The 16,955-nt window shown below is 41.9% G+C and overlaps 1 protein-coding gene across 2 annotated transcripts in view; it reads left to right on the top strand.

Annotated features, from left to right (window-relative positions):
- Nucleotides 1-2,331: 2,331 nt before the first annotated feature.
- PCSK1 (proprotein convertase subtilisin/kexin type 1) overlaps nt 2,332-16,955 on the top strand; it is a 33,159-nt gene continuing 18,535 nt past the window's right edge. The window contains exons 1-6 of one of the 2 annotated variants that reach the window (XM_061445315.1): nt 2,332-2,725; nt 4,490-4,594; nt 8,041-8,151; nt 10,396-10,542; nt 10,978-11,054; nt 13,172-13,302. In XM_061445315.1, coding sequence (XP_061301299.1) covers nt 2,546-2,725; nt 4,490-4,594; nt 8,041-8,151; nt 10,396-10,542; nt 10,978-11,054; nt 13,172-13,302 — 751 coding nt within the window. In that variant the 5' untranslated portion in view covers nt 2,332-2,545. The remainder of the gene's footprint in view (nt 2,726-4,489; nt 4,595-8,040; nt 8,152-10,395; nt 10,543-10,977; nt 11,055-13,171; nt 13,303-16,955) is intronic. The other variant, XM_061445316.1, reaches the window with a different exon arrangement.

Raw genomic sequence — 16,955 nt, 5'->3', positions numbered from 1 at the left:
ATTGATGGGATAACTGAGTTTGTGTAGCACATAGCTCCACACAGACTGGTTTGGGGTGGAAGGAACCTTAAAGCTCATCCAGTTCCAAACCCCTTTCACAGGCAGGGACACCTTCCACTCGATGAGGTTGCTCCAAGCCCCATCCAACCTGGCCTTGAACACTGCCAGGGATGGGGCAGCCACAGCTTCTCTGGGCAACCTGTGCCAGGGCCTCACCACCCTCACAGAGAAGAACTTTTGCCTAATGCCTAATCCAGGGAAGGACTTCTGCCTAAGAACACCTCTCAATATCCCCTCTGTCAGGTTAAAGCCTTTCCCCCTTGTCCTGTCCCTAAAGGCCCTTGTCCAGAGCCCCTCTTCAGCTTTCTTGTAGCCTCTTCAAGCACTGGCAGCTGCTCTAAGGTCTCCCGGAGCCCCGGAGCCTTCTCTTTTCCAGGTTGACAATCCCAGCTCACCCAGGTCCTCACCACCCCCACAAGGAAGAACTTCTTCCTGAGATCCCATCTCAATATTCCTTCTGTCAACTTAAAGCCATTCCCTTGTCCTATCAGTATATGCCCTTGTCAAAAGCCCCGTACTTAGAAAAGCTTACCAAGATTTTCAAAACACTCTTTGGGATGTAGATGTTCTAGCCACTATTTGAGTTGGGAATATAAATTATATATATTTATTATATATATATTTTATATATAATATATATATTATATATACATAGCTCTCACTCAGTTTTTGTATGTAGATGATGTTTCTGCACAGTTGCTTAATACAAGATGTAAAATTCAAGCCAAGTTGCAGTCACAGTCATGAGAAATAAAAAGGCAAAAAGCCCTTTGTGTTGTGAGTAGAACAGCAACGGTAAAACGGACAGAGGAAAAACCTTTGTGGACCCAGCAGTCGCTTGGTGAGACAACCACATTTTAACAAAGCCTCGGAAGCATTGCTAAAATTGGAATGGAGGAAAATACATTTTTGGCAGTGAACGCTGAGAAAATCATGCAGTGAATACAACAAATTAAAATTAACACAAAACACTTCCTAGTCCCTGGTTTGACTTTGATAAACTCTCTTTTGTCATCTTACCATGGTGCAGAAAATGGGTATGGGTAGATACCAGGATGGTGCTATATTGTGATTTTATTGGTGTTTTATTTGATATTGATATTGATTTTATATTGGTGTTTCCAGTATAGTGATTGCATATTCATCCTTTTCTGCCTCCTTTGAGCTATTTGAATTCCCATTATTTTGGGCTCCTGCCTACATCATGGCTGGTCCTTAGCTGCAGTGGTTAAAATCCCCTCATCCTTACGGAACACATGCATACTCAGGAGGCTCTTGGAACTGAACCCTTCCAGGCAGAATGATATCCAAGGCTGAGATTCCAGACTGGAGTGCTGGCCATTTACAATATTTTCCACTCTTTGGTGTGTGGTATTTATGTTTTCCCTTATCTCCGTATTTTAGAAGCCAGTGAGGCACATGTCTGTCCGTCTGTAATACACAGAGGAAAGCAGTATTGAAGGGCGTCTCTGACACCTAAATGCAACTTATTAAAATCTCAAGTTTAAAAGTTGGGAGAATTGAGCAGTGAAATATAGTCAAGTATGACCCAAAGCTCTTAAGAGTGTCTATTTCAGAGGCAGAGGCATTTAGGGCGCATCAGGGAATTTTTTGGAGGCGGGTTTTTTTTACATGTGGGAAAAGACAATAAAATGTTAGTGGGAAAGCTCAAAGAGACAGAAAGGAGCTAGGGAAATGCAGATGCAAAATGAAAATAGGGAAATGAGTGAGTCTTGAACAAACTGCAGCGTTTGATTAGAAAGTGCAACGTGCAGACTACTGGATGTGATTAAAAATAGAATTTTTTTTTTTTTTAGAAAAAAATTAATATAATTTTAGAGCTAGTGACTGTAGTTCGGGGTGGTGGTGCCCGTTACATAACCAGCCACGGTAGCGGTGCCAGTGAATACCGCATAGCTACGTTGGGGTCGCAAGTACAGGGGGATGCAGCGCGTCCACCGCGCAGGTCCCGAGTGATGGGATGGATCGAAAGAAGAGGAGTTGCTCACTTAGCTCTGCCCTTGCGCCGGGAGTGAGGAGGGAGAGCGGACAGCTGCAGGACGAGGGTGGAGACCCCTCTCCAGGCGCCCCTCCTAGCCCACCGCCGGCAGGGCAGGGCACAGCGGAGCGGCATCTACCGTGCTGCCCGCTGGGACACGATCCCTCTCCCAAAGGGGCCGCCAGCGGCAGCAGGAGGGCCGGCCCCTGCCGCCCGCTCGCGTCCCGCCCGCTCGCTTCCGCGCACGCCGCCACCCCTCTCCCGGGAATTACCACCCCCTTCCCGGCTCGGGGGCCAGGTACACTTGACGTCAGGATGTCTGTCGTCGTTTTGACGTGTAAACACTCATTTCCATTCCGACTCCAGAGGGTCTGGGTGCCGCGGCCCCGGGCAGCCGCGCCAGCAGGCAGCAAGCAGGCAGCAGGGACCCCTATAGCCGCGCTCGCTTAGCAACACATCGCCCCGCAGCCGCCGCTCCCCGCGGCCATGGACCGGCGCCACTGGGCAAGCCGGTGCTTGGCACTGGTGCTGCTGGCCGTCTGCTGCCTGCCCCGCGGCGGCTGCTCTGAGCGCCAGTTCCTTAACGAGTGGGCAGCGGAGGTCCCCGCGGGCCACGCCGCCGCCAGAGCCATCGCAGAGGAGCTGAACTACGACCTCGTGGGGCAGGTACGGCTGCGCACACAGGCGGACTGCCCGGCGCCGGGGTCCCCTCAGTCTCTCCTTTTCTCTATCCCTCCCTTTCTCTGCCCCTTCCTCCGAGCTGCACCGAAACTTGCGCGTGGCGGCTGTTCGCAAGGCTCCGGGGAGTTTGAAGTGCCTTCTACCCCCGCCCCCTCCCTGGACCCGGGTCCCCGCAGGGCGGCAGCCCCGCGATAGCAGCGCCCAGCCGGGGACTGCTTTTCCTGAAGGGGCCGGGCAGAGTCGGGCTCTGCCTGAGGAGGGCTGAGAGTCAGGCAGGGAGACTCTGCTCTCCCCGAGGGACCGGGCAGCGCACCTCATCTCTCCTTGAGGGCACCTGGCAGGGCACCCCAGTCCTCCTTGAGAAGACTGGGCAGAGCACCCGGCTATTGCTGAGGGAGCCGCGCAGTGCACACTGCCCCCCAGCCGGGAGCCCTGGCAAGAGGAGGCCGCGGGCAACCCACCCCGGAGGCTCCGTCGCCATCGTGGGTCTCCTTTCCATGAGGCCCTCCCGACGCTTTTCTGGGATGCTGTGACGTCAGCGTTGTCAAGGATGAGTAACCGCCTTTAGGTGATAGTCCCGTATTGCCCCCACACCCCGTCCCCAGGTGGGGGTCTTTCGCCGGGCAGTGCGTCTGGGAGCGCTGGGGGCCCTGGCACCGCTCGCCGAGCCGCGGCCCTGCGCCGGGAGCAGGCCGGGAGCGGCGGAGTCACCTCTGCCCGGGTGGGCCGTGAGCCTCAGGGCAGCCCATTCCCGGCTGCTCCCCGGGAGGGCGGGCGGCCACAGCCTTGCTCAAACCTAGGGTGTGATCGCACCGCTGTGGAATTGGTCTTTCCACCTTTGGAGTGAGGGGATTTGCCCCTACCGATTTCAAACAGCGCTGCTCGGGGAAGAGGGATGTTTAAACCCACATCTGAGAGTGAGCGGGTACTGTGCCTGTCAAAATGCCTGTTCGGAAGGTGCCCATACAAATCAATCCTGCAGTGAGGCTTCTGAAGCCACATGGTGTTTTTTACACGTGTTCAGCAGCTGAAACTGGTGTGTGATTACATTAAAACCTGTCCTTTGAAATGTGGCCATGTCAAGGTATGTCCATGACAAAGTATGTCCATCCTGGTCGCTACTACAAGTAACTGTGTTACCAAGTACTGTAGTGGTAATGACTGCTACCTCGCTAGCTCAGATGATTCCCCCAGCTTCTAGCAGCACACAGGCTGTGATAAGCACTCAATACTTGAAGAGTGTTTTTTAGTTTAGATTAAAATAGAGTCATAAAATAGTTAGGGTAGGAAAGGATCTTAAGATCATCTAGTTCCAAGCCCCTGCCATGGGCAGGGACACCTCACACTAAACCATGTCACCCAAGGGTCTGTCCAACCTGGCCTTGAGCACCAACATGGACGGAGTATTCACAACTTCCTTAGGCAACCTATTCCAGTGCCTCACCACCCTTACAGTAAAGAACTTCTTCCTTATATCCAATTTAAACTTCCCCTGTTCAAGTTTTAACCCGTTACCCCTTGTCGTATCACTACAGTCCCTAATGAAGAGTCCCTCCCCAGCATCCCTGTAGGCCCCCTTCAGATACTGAAGGCTGCTATGAGGTCTCCACTCAGCCTTGTCTTCTCCAGATGCTCGTTTCCTTTCTTTTGTCTTTGAAGCAGAATGAATTTGGTCAGGTTGCAATAGTTGGTACTTGTTTGCAGTATGGAAATACCTCTTGATAGTTAAAGTACACCTGTGACTTACAGATCGGATCACTCAAAAATCACTACCTGTTCAGACATAAAAGCCATCCAAGGAGGTCCCGAAGAAGTGCCATTCTCATCACTAAAAGACTTTCTGATGATGAGCGGGTGAGTATTAAGTTTACTCCTTGTCATGCTCTGTGTTTATTCTGTCTCCTTATTGCTCGCTTTACGATGAGGTCACAAGCAGGCTTTCCTTGTTTTGCAAGTCTAAGCTATTCAGACATGCTGAATAATACTTTATTATTCTGTCATTAACAAGCAAAGTCTGACCCTCTCTTACCATATTTTTGCAAGTGCTTTCTAAATTAAGATTTAAAATATGCAGCAATGCAAAGGCTTAGAATTTCAGATGTTTGTTACTGTTGAAAATACAAACAACCACAGGGCTTGATTCAAAGTAAAAACCCATGGATGCACTAAGTTTAATCAGGCCACCCCTGTGCAATTACCATGGGAATTACATTTGATTTGAAGTGATTGAATATTAAATAAAAAAAAAAAGTAGGTGAAACAGACTGAGGTTTTGCTGGATTCACTTCTGTGACAGCTTAAAACCCCTTCTCAAAGGATCCATCACAAGTTCTAGACTTGCAGTCCTTAGGTACAGTGGGATCCCATGGCAGACAGAGAACAGGCACAGTGGAGAGCCAGGATCTAAGGGTCTGCACTGGTGCAGTAGACACCCCAGTTATCTGACTTTATTTAAGAGAGAAGCATGTCTGTTTGTAAGTGTACTGGAAAACTGGGGTGGGTGGCATATTTAAGGAACAGACCAGAATGCTGTCAACCCCTCTTAAAACCAGTTTCTGGCAAATTTCAGAACAATGAAATTTTAATTTCAAATCAGCATTGTTGCAGCAGTGATTGTAAAAATACGGATAGCCCAAAACATGAAGTAACCCAGTTGTGAAAACCAGCAATTTATCATATAAGGGCAAACCACTTGACAAGTAATTGATTATATGGAGGTTTTAGATTTAAGTGTCATCTAGGAAGAAATATTCTATATGTAGCTAGAAGAATTAAAGGAGGGGGTGAGATGGTTTATTTGCCTGTTCTGCTTCAAAATGGTACACTCCCATCTATATATCCATGCAAACATTGGTTTAACAGTTAAAGTCTTCCTGATGAAATTACTCTAAACTGGGGATGTTCAAGACCACAGCTTTAGTGTAAATTCTACCTAATATCCACACCCATGACCAGATGTTAAATGTGGTCATAGTACAATGTTCAAAACCAGTTTTGTTCCAGTTCCTCCCTTTTTCAGACTAACTATATCAAATCTATCTCTGTAAGAGGGAAGCATGACTATGTTTAATATACCAAATTCTAATGCCATAAGCAGAATGGAAGCAATTGTGTTACGTGCCTTACTGCCAAACATTATTGCAGACTTACATAGATTCAAAACCAGAGTTTCAAAGTGCTGGAGGTGATTTGATAAATTTACTCCAATTTCACTTTTATTTACCAACTAGTATGCAAATTAGCTATGTGAATGAACAAGATGTAATTATGTGATTATGTAAGAATATAAACACAAAGCAATCATGTAGTACTGCATACATGGACCTGCCCATGACAGGGGGGTTGAAACTAAAAGGTCCTTTCCAACCCTATCTATTCTGTGATGCTATGACTGTTTCTCCAAAAAGCTGCTCTTCTTCAGTAACTGCCCATTTAAAAATATTTAAATTCAGTCTTCAAAAAGGGAGGGAGAAGGGAACAGTGCTTTTGTTTGAGTAATGCCTTCATGAATTTTACGGTATGTTAAGTGTGAAAGCTGGGGTAAAACTTGGCTCTCATCTGAATATTTATCTGCTTCCTATAGATATCCCCATGTTTGTTGTAAAACAGATAAAGACTGTGAATATATTGAAGGGATGTAATGGTCTGGTTCCCTTACTTCTTCCAGTATTTGCACTAGTTCCACAGTCTACTTTCTTGCAAGATACTGCAAGGTTATTTTCACTGCTTTATGTATCTTTGACTGGAAGCTTGGCATAGGGCCTTCAGCTTTTGCTGTAGATGGATGGTTGGAACCTCACCCAGTTGCTGAGTGACAAACATTTGGCTTGTTTGACATATGTGCTTGGTAGTTTCATCTCATTTTTCTCAGTGCAGTTGTCCACGTGGAAAAAAATAACAAGCATGTAAGTTGTCAATTGTTAATTACTGTTGGATGGTGAAGAGGCCAAGCTTTACTGTGGGCAGGGAATAGAGATAAAGGTAATTGGTCTAACCTGTTCAGAAGTATGTGTGGCCCTGGGTGTAAATAGGGCAATTTAAAATGTTTATACTTGCACAGGTATATTCATCTTCTGTGACTAACTGCAGTTTATAGGGGCTTTAACACTGAATATATAGCAAGGGGAACAGTATTAGGGAACTTTCAGTGAGCATGCTTGGAGTAGTTACCATTTTCAAGGATTTATATTATTGTAATGAATTTTCATTAGACTCTCACTAGGAAATCACGTTTTAATCAAATCAGTATCATTTTTAATCATTACAGTTTCTGAGTCACTCATTATTGTTTCATATATGGTGATAGATGTAAGGATCAGAGAGAAAAGTAATGAAATCTATTCAGACATTGAAAACAAAAGGTTAAATCCAAGTCGTCCTTTGCTTTAGGCTTATAGCAAGATCTTGGCCGTCTACTGAACCTGAATTTGCTTTGCTCATTTTGAAGTTGGGATGAAAAGCACCAACTTGATCTGTGTCAGAATGACCATTCAGGTGCTAGCAATTAATAACATTTTATACCCGCTTGAACAGGAGCACACAGCACGGAAGAGGTATTAGAATCAGAATTTGGTTTTGACTGGGTTTAATAATACCTTCAAGGGAACTAAGTGGGATGCATTTTTAAACTGCAGCCTAGTGGCTTAGAGATTGCTGTGTGAGTGGACAAATGTTGTGCCGCTTGTACTGATGCTCCAGCAAAACATGCTGAAGCATTTTGGCTTTCACTTTCCTGAAGCTGAATTCTGCTGTGATGAATTTAGTCCAATATTCATAGCTTACTAATTGATTGCACTTCAAAACACCACTGCGAAGGAGACTTGAAGGTCCAGCTGAGCTATGAGTAACAGCATCATTATGATTGCTATACTAAAGCCAGACATAATCTTTCTGCTTTCCTTTTAAATCCCAGTAGAAATAGAAGGTGCTTAAAATGTAGGTGGGAGAAAAAAGCAGGCTGTGGTTTTTCTTGTTTCAGTAACCACCACTGCTTAGATAACCTTCTAACTGTATTGAACATTTGGTAATAAAAGCCTGCATTGTGTGGCACTCACAGGAGTTCTACTGTTCACTTGTACTAAATGATTTTCTATTAATTGATTCTAGAGTATTGTGATTTCACTGAGTCCTCTTCCCCAAAGCACACTGTGCTAAAATAGAAGCAATTCTTCTGTATCAAGCATTGCTCATTTTGCTTTAGGCATCAAAATTTTGCTGTGTGTGGAAAATCCTTATCCCCTAAAAGAAAAAAGCCATAACCCATAAAGGCTTACTTGTCATATCTATGCAAATAATTGTAGGTGTCATGGGCAGAGCAGCAATATGAAAAAAAGAGAACTAAGCGTGCCATCGTGAGAGACTCAGCAGATAATCTTTTCAATGATCCTATGTGGAATCAGCAGTGGTATCTGGTAAGAATTTATTTCACTATGGAACTGGGGAATGGTGAATTTCAGTTGTGCTATCAGCTGCCTTATTTTACTAGTATGAGTGCGACTGCAGTGAAGGGAGTAAATGAAGAGTCCCCCTCATTAGCATATGCTATAAAAATGAGAGATCTCTGCACATAATATTTCTGGGCAACCTTCTGTTTTTCCTGAAGTGTCATTTGTACAAAGACTCTAAAAGCCAATTCAGGCAGCTGCTTAGGATGGGGGTTGATGTTAGAAAGTGTAGCAGTTAAAAGCTACCTTTGTGATAATTTTAAAATATTTACTATTGGCATATTAGTCATCCCTTATCATGTCTGAAAGTGGCCATGTATTTCTTTATTAAATTTAGTAGTGCAGAGTGCATGCTTCGGATGAGAACAAAAGGATACACATACATATGACAGGCACCTTCAGCCTCTTGGACTAGGATTTATGTAGAAGCGGGTCTCTACAGGTCACACGTTCAGTACCTCAAGGAAGTCAAATTTCCTGAGTTCTATAGTTCTTGTTTGCATCTGACAACTCAGAAATACAGTTGAACATTTATGTTTTATATGGTTTCTTTTGAGAGTCTGTATTTCCACTGTGCGTTCTAGCTGTACCTTTGTTCTAGGCTTCATTGCTGTCACTCAGAATAGGGGTGGGATCAAAGGTGAGTGCAACAAATCAAGAAGAAAGGTCAATGATGTGCCCCAGTTGGCTGCAAATATTTTTCTCTTCTTCAGCTCAGCTTAGAGAAAACAGACCAAACCCTATGCTGTTTGTATAATGTTTTGCCCTTCCTTTCTTTTGTTTGTGCTAGGAAAAATAAATTAGAAACTGCATAGCATAAAATAGTTCCATGAAGATTCCTGCAGATTTCTTTTCAACATAAAAAGATTGTCATTAAGAATTTAACTTTTACTTGAAGCTGAGTATCTGTTTGCTCCTTTGCCTGTTTCCAGTAGGAAGCAGGAAATTTCCAAGATGTCTGTGTTAGACATATATGCAAACACACACAAAGAGCAAAAGAGCAAATTGTAAAAACAACAATGTCCTGTTCTCCAGGAGGCATAGCTCCTTTTTCCACCTTTCTGTGTTTTTCACTTCTTCCCTTCAGTTTTCCCATATGAGAAACAGGAACATTATGCTTACCCTTGTTTGCAGTGTACATTGATTTTTTTTTTTTTCTGATGAAATGCATAAATATGTTAAATATTTTTTCCAAAATGCATTTCTTGCTTTGTAGTAAATAAATTAGTATTACCTTATTATTATGATTTGCAACAGTTTTTAGCTTCATTCAGTGTACCTTCACACATCACCAGAAAAAAGGGTTATTTGATGGCTTCAAGAGAACAAAATGTGAAACCTCGAATAACTCCCTGAATGGCAGCAGCGAGAATAGAAAGCATAAAATGAAAGAAAGGTCATTTCAGTAATGAATTTCTTTTTCTAAGCCTCATACTTTAATGCAGAATTCCTGTGGAAACAAAGAAATGAATAACTTGTGATCAACTAATGTAATTATGCACAGAGAAACAGGAAAAAAAATGGCTTTTTTTTTACACTTTTGTTTTTATGGGTTTTGTAAGGAAGTAATCTAAATTAAATATATGTACTGCACATCTAATGTTGAAGAGGAAAAATTACCCATTTAGGAGCTACTCTTCAAAGAATTTTCTGTGGAAGAGAAGTCTATAGATGATTCATGCTTCCAGTTGATTTACCACAGGAGCAGTAATGAGGATAGTCAACAGAAACTTGTGATTCAGCAATTGTTCCTAATCAAAGGACTACCTTAATTGTTTTATCCATTAATTGCTTTGTTCTGGCTAACTTGAATGTCAAAAGAGGAAATGCATTTGGAGAAAGCACAGCTTACTGTACTGTGGGGTACTGTCTTGGCTTCTCATCAAGGGAAAAAACCAAACATTAGCAGGTCTGATTATTAACTCAACGTTCCAAGGTTCATTGGTGCATCCTCACCATTGCCATGTTTCTGTTGCCTTATGCCCAGTAAATACAGGATGCTCTTTGTTCAGAGATGCTTTTCACAGAACTTAATTAAGGGCATAAATCCTTAAGTGCTGCAACTAATTTTTACTTTATCTTTGCAAAATATACGCAAAATCTACAAGCTCAGGCTGGGATGGTTTAGAGCATCTTTAAAATACAGCTTTAGACCTGTGTAGTGTTAGTGGATAAAAATGTTGACGTATTTTAATCCTTTCTGTCTCCCAGCAAGATACAAGAATAACTCCATCCCTGCCCAAACTGGATCTCCATGTTATTCCTGTATGGCAGAAAGGGATAACAGGCAAGGGCGTTGTCATCACAGTATTAGATGATGGCTTGGAGTGGAATCACACTGACATCTTCTCTAACTATGTAAGTTTGGCCATTAGAATGCTATGGAATAAATTAATCAACTGTAAATTTGATATACAGACACTCTTACTCATCTTGCTGTCTGTTCCGTAAGTCAGCTCCTGCAGTACAGAGACTGAAATGTTTGCCTTAGGCATAATTTAGAACCTGGTCTGTGTCACAGGAACTGGAATGTTACTTAACAATGATAGTGGGGTGGTTCTTTTGTTGTTTTGTTTTTCCCTTGGTGGATTTAATTCCCAGACATGTTAGTTAAAGCTCCATGAAAAATTTATGGAATTGCTAATGCCCATCAAATTCTACCAACTTGATTGCTGTCAATATGAGGCACACCAGATAAATAAACACAGACTGTAGAACCCATTTTGTTACGTATTTTAAAATGCATTTTGTAGTTGTCCAAATTAAGTCTGTTGTTCTTTTTCTTACATGTAGGATCCAAGGGCAAGTTATGATTTCAATGACAATGATCACGATCCCTTTCCTAGATATGATCCAACAAATGAAAACAAGTGAGTAGCCTTCTAGCTGCGTGAACAGAACAAAACAGCACAGTGTTAATTTGTCTCTTAGAATGTGCAAATGCAGAAATACTTGTATATGTCCTTTATGACAGTCATATAATAGAAGGAGGAATTTGTGTAACAAAATCACAGGATGGTTTAAGTTCAAAGGGACCTCTGCAGGTAATCTGGTCCAAACCCCTGCTCAGTCAGGGATACCTAGAGCCAATTGTCCAGGACCACATCCATATGGCTTTTGAATATTTCTGAGGAGGAAGGAAGACTCCACAACCTCCTGGGCAACCTGTGCCAGTGCTCCCTCACTCTCACAGTGGAAAAAGTGTTTCTTGGTGTTTGGGAGGAACCTCTTTTGTTTAGTAATCTCCCTAGATGTGCCCTGAGTTTCTTCATCTTTGTCAGGTAAGCTACTGACATGTTTCTGTAAACTGAAGGGAACTATCTGTTCATGTCACTGTGTGTGATTGTAGAGTGATACCTCCCTAAGTAGAGTTTTACTTCAGTTCTTTGCTTTGCACCAGGAATTTTAGAAGAATATGCTATAAAGGGCTCTGAAAGAGACTGTATCTTAGAGGAATCTAATTTACCAAGGAACCTATTCCTTGAGGTCAGCTGTTGTAGCCAAGGACACTCTACTCCAGTTTTGGCAGTACCTTTTGAACTAATAGCATAGCTTCTAGCTCAGTGTGTGCAGCCACAGGTGAAGTCATACTTCTGACCTCGTGAATTTGACACATGGTCAGAGACTGAAGTAGGTTACTTTCACTCCCATGACAAACTTTCTGTCTCTTCTGAGGCATATGGAAGCTTTATTTAGACCAGATGTGGCCTAAATATCCTCAATGTAATAACCTAGGAAGTTACAAAATGCTTGAACACAAGACTGTAGTGGCAGGACAAGGGGTAACGGGTTAAAACTTAAACAGGGGAAGTTTAGATTGGATATAAGGAGGAAATTCTTTCCTGTTAGGGTGGTGAGGCACTGGAATGGGTTGCCCAGGGAGGTTTTGAATGCTCCATCCCTGGCAATGTTCAAGGCCAGGTTAGACGAAGCCTTGGTAAGATGGTTTAGTGTGAGGTGTCCCTGCCCATGGCAGAGGGGTTGGAACTAGATGCTTTTAAGGTCCTTTCCAACCCTAACTATTCTATGATTCTAAGAACCAGCCAGCTCACTTAGTGGACTTGAGTGGCCTGCAAGGTGAGAGAAATTTTTTCTGATACCCTCTGTAGAGCTACCTTTCTGATACTCTCTGGAACGCCTGGATGGGTCTGTCATATCCAATCATTTCTGTCGTGCTTCAGGGAGGGATTTTGTCTATCAGAAAGGGAAGAGAATGGACTTTTTTAAAAGCTGGTACTTGGAAGAAGTCAATTTCCTAAAACAGGATGCTGCTACTCAATACAGATACAGCAGGAAACTAATGCACTGATTCCCTGTTGTCTCTCAGACAGCACAGTGACATCCACAACATAAATCAGTGTATGGGGGAAAAACCCAAGTAATTAATCAAAGGATAAATATCCCATGAATAAGACATCTGAAAAATGACATTTCTACTTTGTTACAGTGTTACTTAAGAGCAAGAACCCATTATCCTGTTGTTCTGATGACATTATCTCTTAAATCTACCTGGTTTACCTCTAATCTTTGTTAATAAGTAAATGTAATTCTGCCTAGAAGCAAACAGTTAATTGAATAACAGTCTGTACTATTAAATAATACAGCTCTTCTACAATTTACACTTATATGCAGATACTCTGTATTGTGGCATCAGAATCACCTATGGAGAAAAAAAAATTGCATAGAAAGTAGTTGGTTACAAGAAAAATTTGGAGATGATGAAGATACTTTAAAAGCTTAGTTTCTGAAATCCTAAGTACTGGCATCTAACAGGTCTATTGACTTCAGTGTGTTTTAAGTAAGGTATTTATCATCTCCTCACAATGATCCTTTGATCATGAAGTAGATGAAGTTAAGTTGCTTGAAGCCTACGAGAAACAAGTATTTTTGTGTTACGCAGATACAACTGTAGCTGCATTGCGTTCATTTAAAGGAAGACCTCCGGCAAATCAAAGTCACTGATGACTCTTTTGTGTACATTACACAGAGATACTATGAGACGTAGCTTGTTCTTGCTATATTTATTCAGGCATGGAACGCGGTGTGCCGGAGAAATTGCCATGCAAGCCAACAACAGAAAATGTGGAGTTGGAGTTGCCTATAATTCCAAAGTTGGAGGTAAGAAAACAAAAATTATTAGATGCCTAATATGAACAGAAACCAGGCAGATCCTGTGAAGTGCTGAGCATTTTCACCTACCATTAATCTGAAACACCAATGATTGTTCCTTTTCAGAAAACATCGATCTTGCAGTGTTAGGCTACAAAATCCCAAGTCTGGCCATATTGCAGAGTGTTACTGCGTTTGACAATGTTTCATGAATATCAGCACACTGTCTGGAACCTGGCTGTTAGTTGAATATAGGCAGAACATATAACAACAGCAACAACAATATAGGTGGTGGTAATGATGATGGTGATAATAGTAGTAGTAGTAATAATAATAATAACAATAGCAAGAACCTATATTGTACCCAACAACAATAGCAAGAACCTATATTGTACTGAGAGATAAGACTATATCTTTTAAGGAATGATGGACCCACTTACAATTGCTTATCCTGGAAGGAGGTGGGTTGAGGAAGAAGGATTGAGTAGAGTGAAAGTAAAAATACACAAATTTATACCTACGCTTGCTTGCAGAGTATTGTTTACACAATTGCATTTGAAAGGTCGTATCAGTGAGGATATTCAAACTGCTGTGGCTTTTGTTTCAACAGCTTACCTCTATACTATCATCCTAAGTTAATTTTGAAAATAAGTATTCTTGCTTGCCCGTCCATCAGTATTGCTGGGTTTTTTTGAAGTGGTGACTGAAAGCTTAATCCATTAGAGGTCTATGAAATAGTTGTGATCAAAGCATCAGTGGCAAATGGTTATTTAGCTCAGAGGAAGATACTTGTACAGAGCTAGTTTTTCCATTACTCCCTTTTTCCCTTTTAAACAAAGAGATGATGAGTGCCAATTGACAGCCATAACTGCCATTCCACCATTTCAGTCTTAGGCTTGTAGGTTCCCATTTACTCTACTGAGCTGTCATAGATGTCAGCTTTGCAATCTGCCTTTGCCATAAAACATTATGCTGTCATGCTCTGTTTAAGTAAAATACCTCACTCATAAGAGGAAGACGCCAAGGTTTCAAAGCAGGGGAAAATGGATGAAGCTGAAAAGATGTCTGAACTCCCGCTGTGCCCATATTTTAAGGCACTTGCATCTACAGAGAAGATTCTTCCAGTTATTTGCATATGCTCTGTGTTCATTTGCAGATGCAAACTACAGATACATGCAGGGTGATTTGTCTAGGACAGGAAAATAACAGGATGAAAAGCAATCCAGGAATCTGAATTACACAGAAAGCTGCTTATACCTGGGCTGCAGAGGAGGAAGAATGGAAAAGTTGACAGAAATTGTAAGCTGTTATATACAACAAGCTTGATTAAGATAGGTACATAACAAAAATGTGTTCAAAGAGCAGTGGAAGATAGGCGACGTCTTCAAAATATTAATGTAAATTTGAAGTGGCTAAACATTGGAAGGCTTTTTTGATGTTCTGGGCTATACAGGATTAATTAATTTCTTCACAGTCTTTTCTTCCTTTTTTTTTTTTTTAAATCCATGAATTGGCACACTACACACTTCTATTTGGTATTAGTTCAGGATGACTTCTTTAAGTGGCTCTTTGCTTGTAGCAGTTGCCATACTGAATAAATCCAGTGGTCCACAGCCAATGGCTTCTCTTTGATAGTCAGCAGTAGCTGCTTTAGGGAAAGAAACCCTGATGTGGAATACTGTGTTCTCTTAACCTTCAGCATAAGAGGTTGGTTTAACTTTGTCTTGAGGGGTCAAAACAAAACATTCAGTTCAGAATGCTTTGTTTTCCATGAAAATACTGTCTTTAGTAGCCCTGAGTGTTCTCACTAGTAACATCAATGTCTGGATCTATTCTGAAACCATGATTAGTCTCTTCAGTACTCTGTGCCTGTGAATCCCATAGGCTTTTCACTGCGCTCTGTAAAAAAAATAAAAATGGCTCTCAATACCAGTTTTCCAAGTGACACCTTTCAGTGTCCTTTAATATTCACTTCTTGTTCTCTGTAGTGCTAAGAAATACATGTGTATCAATCGCTTTTGGGGTAAAACAGGGTTTATATGTTTTTTTACATGTACCTAACCATAGCACTGTGCTCTGATATTTCCATGATGCTACCATGAAAATCAAATGATTAAGAAGCTCCATTTTACAAAGGACTGGGCTGAGAGATCCTGCACAGTGACATGTTGCTAAAAATAGCCTTCTGCCAGGCAGATACATGTATGTGTCTGAAATTACTTTGGCTTTGGCTTTTGATTTTGTGGGACTGTTGATGGCAGTAAGCATGTGCAAGAATACAAAAGAGTTTAGGCAATAGGACATAATTTGAATCTGCTTAGGGAAATATCACTGCAGCTATGAAATCCTGAGTTGACTTAAGCAAGCAGGATTTTTGGTGATCACAAAGACAAGACTCATTTTTTCCTTGCACTGTTTTCATCAGTGTGTCGTCAGTGTTCTTGCTTTCTCCCTTATTACAGTATTTATCTTCAGAGTTGGCTTTGTCTATTTCTGTGGGAAATATCTGTACACTACTCTGCATTTTCAGCACTGCATTATGTGTTTCATGCTCAAACCCAGAGCTCACAGTCATATTTCCATGCAGGCAGATCTTTGCTCACAGTGCACTACTATGAGAGCATCTCACAATTCTGAGCCAACTGAAAAATGAGTATTCAAAATGTTATGAGTTTAAGCCTATCCAGGGTAAGTGGTATTTTTAGTACCTGAGGCCCAGGAGATATGGATATACTTTGATTCTTTTTCCAACTTTGTGAGTGATAGTGGATTAGCAGTGGTTGAGTAGATTAACTCCTTTGTCTGTTTTTGATACTAATTAAAATGAAATAATAAAGCCAAGCTTTATCTCGGAAGTAGTATGAGTCTTAGAGGCCAGCCGTATGGGAAAAGGATTATGCTTACAGTCTTCTTTTTTTTCCTGCTTTATACTATGAAAATAATAACAAGGCACTGAGCTACAAGAGCAAAGTTGTTTATGTTTTTCCTACTATCCTTTGGGGAAAAAAAAAAAAAAATCCCCATTTTGTGGAAAACACTAGAAAATGAATCCTCACATTTCACGAATGCCAGTAATGGTGCAGCTGCTTTAGCACCAGCTTCCTGCGTTCAAGAGAACCCAGACATTTTTTCATTTTTACTGCCTGACAAAGTGGCTTAATCCTGACAACCATGGCTCTTACATTGCTGCTGTTGCTGGGAGAGCCATGGCATAGTGGGAATTTTGCCAGACTTCTGCTGTGGACAGAGGTAACAGTCCTACTGCAGAGCTCCAGTGCTGATGAACCTCTGTCTGCCACTGAATTTTAAGTACTGCTGAGATCAGGCTTGCTCTGAAGAAGATTAGTTCATGCAGTTCTTAATAAAATGTTAAAGGCTAGGTGTCTCTAGCATTTTGGTATTGCATACAGGAGAAAAAAAAATGGTCAGTGGGAAAACAACAGTGGGAATTTTTTGTGGTGATGATTGAAAAGCTAGTGAGATACCAGCGTCAAAGACAGCAAACCCATTAATAACTGTGAGGACAAAGTGGTTTAGTTGGAACATTGGGAACTACGTCTTTGAACAAAAATTCTCAGAACTCTTAAAGATAAAAGTAATGGTTATAAAACCTATTTCATTTTAGTGACATGCTAGCAGTTTTTGTTACAGATTTAACAGAG

This window comes from Pezoporus flaviventris, unplaced genomic scaffold (assembly GCF_033815535.1).
Source record: "Pezoporus flaviventris isolate CSIRO_AGI_PZ_B2104156 unplaced genomic scaffold, CSIRO_AGI_Pfla_v1 ptg000004l, whole genome shotgun sequence".
In the NCBI taxonomy this organism is placed as follows: Eukaryota; Metazoa; Chordata; class Aves; order Psittaciformes; family Psittacidae; genus Pezoporus; species Pezoporus flaviventris.
This window is presented reverse-complemented; position numbering and strand designations above follow the sequence as displayed.